Genomic DNA, 6,465 nt, shown 5'->3' with positions numbered 1-6,465 from the left:
CTTCATGAGTGGGGAATGTGGCCTCCCTCACTGAGCCTTTGTTCTGGCCAAGGCATATGCATGCAGACTGGAACAAATATGCTCTATATCCAAATACGCAAAACCAAACTGCATTCAAGAGCCTAACAGTGTTTGTGACCATTCAAACCCTTTCAGTTGGCACCTATACGCCACTACGATGGCTTTTATTTAGCACTTAAAAATACTTAAGAGCACTCCTGTAAAAGTATCTACATTATGATCTAATCATTGGTAATGTGCTAGCTACACTCTCTAAGATGACAAAGAGCGGGCTTTCAGGATCTGTTCAACTGACCTCAGTCACCAGTCTAGTTAATACCAAGTCCAAAACTGATGAATTCACATCTGCCCATGATACTGACAATTCAGGGTAATTCTAGGTTAGAGCTCAATTCTAACTCCTTTCCCCACACCTGTTAACAGTCAAACCTTCTCTGCAAGGTCAAGAATGCTAGAAATGCTAGTAAGTAGCCATCAGCGAAGCAGCAGTTAGAGGTTTCAGGTTATAGCACTCCTTAGTTCCGAGATGGAGGGACAGTGACACTGAGAGATAAGACAAGTTAAACAAGTTTAAAACCAAAAGCAGTGGACATTTATTCCTCAATTTTTGTGCAAGAGTGTAAAGATGCATTTGAAAGAACCTGATGGCTAGAGGGCATCAGCCATGGCCTTCAGGCTGGCCTGGTTTACAATTAGATTAAGAGAAGGAGGGAAAAAAAGGTAACTTGCCTAGTTCACATGAACGATGTTTCTGGCAAACACAGTTGTTTACAAGTTTCAAACTACAATTTACTAGAGTTAAGGGAAGACTTCAAAAGCCACATACAGTACAATTTAAAATTGGATGAATATCCTGCAATGTCAGTGCAAAGTAATTATGTAGACTCTCCAATACAAGATTGTGCTCATGTTTCCCAGGTTTGGTCAATGTTGCTCTTTTACAATCACAATCACAGAAGCTTAACTTACCAAATAGCAATGCCTTTGTTTTATGTCCTATGTACCAAGGGAATGTCACAAGGTTTTGGTGAAATGCAGCTTAGTTTCATTAATAAAGCAGATTTCTTATTTAGTTTAACAGTCATGTTCCTGGAATACTGCACATGTAAGTTTCATGGAAATGCTTTTAAGCTTATGCCCTTATCTTGTTCAGTAAAATTACTTTCAAGATATCCTTTTGACTATGTAAACTGGAATTGTTTCATGATTTTGAAATGCAACCAGTATAAATGAAAACATTTTAGGTACTGGGGGGAAAACCCACCACTAATCTCTGCTAGACAAAGTTCTTAAAATCAAAAAGCCTATTCACACAAAATTATATGTAATGACTGTAGTAATCAGTTTATTACACAGATTAATCATTCTTGAACGTACAAGCTCCAGAGGAGCAATTGGGTCTTTAAATATACACAAGTATTTCCATCAAATGAATTTTCACCCTTACATCCAGATAGACCTAAGCAGTTAAAAACATAAGAAAAATAAGAGCTATTAGCTATGTATTAACTGAGAAACCACATACAAACCAAAGAATGTGGAAGAGAAAAAGGGGCTGAAAGGACAAAGGTTGAAGGGTGGGGAGATGCAAAAGATGTGGGACCAAAGCCCATCACACTTTATGTACTAATAGCTCCAATCCATTTAAATGTTGACCAGTTAAACTTAGACCTTAAAATACAGGATGTGGGTAGAGTTTAATCTGGTTGGTCATAACTTTCACCTAAGACGTAGGTCCTTCGGAAAAAAATGAATACAGAAACAGCTTCGTGTTCTTCACCTTGCTTTTCATAACTGTTCTGAGTTTAAAAGGATTCCACTTAAAAACAATCTCCTACAGGTCAGTGGAGCTTTTCTTCCCCATCCAAGCACACACCATACCCACCACCCCTCACCTTGCCGTTATCCAAATTTAAGTCAATAAGGAAAACTTTTAGTCTCACACCTAGGTTACGCCTGGAGAACTGGCTTGTCACACACACACTTCTCTGCTAGGAGGCAATGTTGGTACAGAAGTACAGTATTTCTAGTTTGTTGTTCCAAGTATGTACAACACGCAGCACTGCTGTATCAGGTAAACATGTGCACAGGGGAAGATGAGGCGTGGGCTCATAGAAAGCAGTCAAATGGAAATCAAAAGGACTTTCTCTTTCAGAGTTCCCCTATCTTTATTTGTAGAGGTTATCCAATAATTTCTTTAATTACATCGCATACTTCTGAGTCCATTCCCGAGCTATTCTGTTGTACCTGTACACACAAAGAGAAGCTTGGCTTAACACAGGTGAGGAGTCAGTCAGAAAGCAACAGATTTCATTCATTATCCCATCTGAAACTTGAGGGGAGTAACTAGTACTATTCAAGCAAAGCCTTCTTATTTATTTATTTGAGTGAGAGAAAAAGAGAGACCGAGAGTGCGAGAGTGTGTGGGGGAAAGCAGGAGAGGGACAAGTAGACTCTGTGCTGAGGGCAGAGTCGGATGCGGGGCTTGATCCCACGACCCTGAGATCATGACCTGAGCCGAAATTAAGAGTGGGACGCTTAACTGACTAAGCCACCCAGGTGCCCCTCTTTCTAAATTTCTAATAAGCAAATGAGTTGGGAAATGCCTTTTGGAAGGCATTCATGCTCACCTAGATATTGGACAAAATGGTTCTCTCATCAAAAAATTTGTGTGGGGCATCTGGCTGGCTCAGTTGGCAGAGCATGTGACTCTTAATCTCAGGGTTATGAGTTCAAGCCCCATGTTGGGTATAGAGATTACTTTAAAAAAATTTTTTAAGGGGCGCCTGGGTGGCTCAGTCAGTTAAGTGTCTGACTTCAGTTCAGGTCATGATCCTGGAGTCCCATGATCTAGCCCCACATCATGCTTACCGCTCAGTGGGGAGTCTGCTTCTCCCCCTGCCTCTCACCCCGCTCCTGCTCTCTCTCAAATAAATAAAATCTTTAAAAAAATAAAATAAAATAAAATTTTTAAATCTTAGGAAAAATTTTTTGTGAATGTATACACAAATAGAAAAAAGTATGATCTAATTTTATTCTGAATGCAGCCAGAAATACAGGACTATAGATACTATTCAGAGCTAAACACAGACAAAACTAAACTAAGAACCAATTGCTGTTCCAATCCCCCACTCTTGGTGTAGCTCCATTTAAAAATATATTATCTAGGGGTGCCTGGCTGGCTCAGTCAGAAGAGCATGTAACTCTTGATCTCGAGGTTGTGAGTTCAAGCCCTACGCTGGGTATAGCAATTACTTAAATAAAAACTTAAAAAAAGTAAAAATAATAAAAAATAAAAACATACCATCTATAAGCCTCTCTAATACAACAGAATTCAAGTAATTCTTAATCCTTTATATTTTAACTTTAGAAAATTATCCACTCTCTCCCACCTATTTTCTCCTATAGTCTTAACGAATAATACACAAAATTAAAAAATTAGAACACTTTCAGTTACTATCTTTTTCGATATCCTGACCACTCTTCAATAATTCATAGTACAATTCTAAAATATGTAAATTCTACCTTAAGTTTTGTTTTTAAAGGAAATTTGGGGCTTTCATGTCTTGTTGCATTCACTCCCTTTCTTCTTAGATTATGCCAAATGGCAGAAAATCAATTCCCATTAATTTACAAATACCTACACCAAAGACAGATGGGCTCTTGATGCAAAATGCTTTAATGTCAAAAGCCAAGCAAAAGACATAAGGCTCTTAAAAAATACACTATAGAGTTTTTTCGACAGTGGGAGTCATTTGAAAAAATTAGAAATAAGATCAGCATCCTCAACTTATAATGATATCCAATGCAAACACTCTTCTTTCTGTCCCCAGGTGAGTATACTAGAACTTCATTTTAAATATCTGACCCATACTCAGCCCTGAGTTAAGATCTGAGACACAAACCTCTGCATCCCACCATAGGTACTTTTCTAGTCGTACTTACTTTTCTCTATCTGTTTTGTAGATCCGAGCAATCTCAGGCACTAAAGGATCATCTGGATTGGGATCACACAACAGAGAACAGATGGACAAGAGTACTGTAATGGGGAAAAAAAAAAGTATAAATTAGTAGAGGATAAAAGCAAAAGGTTGAAAGAAACATGAGATAACAACACATGGGAAAATTCTAAGAACCTATTCATATTGTAGTGCCTAGTAGATTTGTGAGCTCTACCTAACTTGACAGTTACAATAATCAACAAAAACTCATGTAAGATTTATCTATCTATATCTATATCTATATATATCTATATATAAAGTAAGCTGTGTTGTTTTTTTTTTTTCATGTAAGATTTCTCTTGAACCCCTAAGGATGGTGGCCCAGGCTGATGAAGTGATTTGCACAATGTTCCTGGTTAGTGAGTAATTAGAGTGGAATTAGAATTCAGGTCTTTCAAATCCTAGACCAACAATACTTTTCATAGGCAGTAAAATTCAATTTTTAGAAATCCATGTACAAAGATAAATGGTTCTCAAATTTCCAAAGACAACCACACTACTGAATGCTCTTAGAACTGACAACCATGAAATCCAAAAATCACTGTTTTCTCAATGACAAGTATTACATTCAGATGCAATAGATTTATTTCATTTTTAGTTGAAAACAATTTAGTCTAAGAACATGAAGGCCAGTATTTACCCCCAAATGGGGCTGGCCACACTCATTACACAGGATACAACATACCAAGGTCTCAAATTCTTTTCAGCGACACTTTAGAATCTCTACAAAGCCATTTCCTCAGTGATAAGCTCGAACATAGCAGACAAATCTCAACAGTACAATTGCCTCTGTTCAAATTTGTTATAAACTTATATATTCCTTATTGGATGCAAACAGGAGGCCAAGGCCACTAATTACATTAAATCCAGGAGCCTCTGACATACTGAAATAAATTCCAATTCTTCTATTCTGATGCAACACAACTTAGCTGTCTTATTTCTCTCTAATATTCTGCAGCAGGAGACAATGATTCTGAGCCCACTTTATTCCTAAAACATCAAATTCACCAGGAAAATAATTTATTCATTCTCCTACCAAACCTATTCTGTAGAGATCAAGGGCTTCTGAGAGGTGAAGAAAAAGTTCACATGCCCTTCATCATTCAGTTTGTTAACGAAAAAGCTATTTCCTTGCCTTAAGAGTATATGGAAAATAAAAAACATCAGGAAAGATGTTTTCTGACTCTTCATTCCTGTTGCCCACAATTCTGGCAGATGGCATTCCCAAAACATCTTCTCTTCCCATTGTCAGGTGTATCACCTATGCCCTCTTCAAGCACAGAACATTCTAACAGCAATAAGGAAAGATTTCATGTATTTCCTGGAAATGACAACAGGAAGTTACAGATTTTTGAATGTTCATGAAATTATTGATTATAGAAAGAAGAAACCTGTCCAGCCCATCAAATTGGCAAGAGTTCAACTGAATCTTCACCTAAAATCAGACATGTTACTAAATTAGTATTTGTTACAAATTCCCTTATTTACTATTCCAATTATTCCAATAAGGCAATCTTAAAAAAAAATTTTTTTTTTTAAAGATTTTATTTATTTTTTAACAGAGTGAGAGACAGCGAGAGAGGGAACACAAGCAGGGAGAGTGGGAGAGGGAGAAGCAGGCCTCCCGCCGAGCAGGGAGCCCGATGTGGGACTCAATCCCAGGACCCTGGGACCATGACCTGAGCCGAAGGCAGAAGCTTAACAACTGAGCAACCCAGGCGCCCCCAAAAAATTTTTTTTGAAGAGATAACTTTTCTTTCTTTCCAGGAAAGAAAGGTGGGGTGGTGGTTATCTGGACATGGTAAAAGGATTCTTACTGTACTACTCAGGGACCTTTAATTCATAAAAAAATGATTTTGTTTTATAAAGTACTATTTCTGTATAAAGAGAATTACTCCTATTTCTATAACCTGCAGAGACTCTCCACTGAAGTGACTTAATTTTTACCTACATATACATTTTTTCATCAGTATACACTCATTTTCATTAGTGTCAGAACCCACTGTCACTTACAATTCTAAAAACATATAATCAAGTGGCTTTATGGCACACTTGACTGCTTCTTTTAAGCTTTCTGTATATTTAGATCCCTAACATATATATTCAAAGTGGAAAGAATTTTAGGTCAAAGCTACTGCCCTCAAAAAAGGAGTAATTATCATCACATACAGGATTCAGGCCTTTCACAGACCGGCTTGCCCACACATTCAATTTACAAAAGGGAGTCATTAAAACATTAAACTTAGGTACATTGATATAATCAAATTCAACAAAATGGAACTGTAATTATTTTTAAAGATAGCTATCCAGATAGAACATAAGTCAAATAAACTAAGAGCCCTTATGATTTAGAGTAACTGAAAAATCAACACTAGGCACACAAGGGGGAAGGAAAAAATGTTCGGTAACAATAACAATTCCAGTTACTAGAACTTCTCACTCC

At 37.3% G+C, this 6,465-nt stretch overlaps 1 protein-coding gene across 1 annotated transcript in view; it reads right to left on the bottom strand.

Annotated features, from left to right (window-relative positions):
- Nucleotides 1-596: 596 nt before the first annotated feature.
- UBE2D2 (ubiquitin conjugating enzyme E2 D2) overlaps nt 597-6,465 on the bottom strand; it is a 60,550-nt gene continuing 54,681 nt past the window's right edge. The window contains exons 6-7 of the mRNA XM_021701769.1: nt 3,967-4,060; nt 597-2,268 (exon numbers count right to left, since the gene is read on the bottom strand). Coding sequence (XP_021557444.1) covers nt 2,223-2,268; nt 3,967-4,060 — 140 coding nt within the window. The 3' untranslated portion in view covers nt 597-2,222. The remainder of the gene's footprint in view (nt 2,269-3,966; nt 4,061-6,465) is intronic.

This window comes from Neomonachus schauinslandi, chromosome 7 (assembly GCF_002201575.2).
Source record: "Neomonachus schauinslandi chromosome 7, ASM220157v2, whole genome shotgun sequence".
NCBI classification, from domain to species: Eukaryota; Metazoa; Chordata; class Mammalia; order Carnivora; family Phocidae; genus Neomonachus; species Neomonachus schauinslandi.
This window is presented reverse-complemented; position numbering and strand designations above follow the sequence as displayed.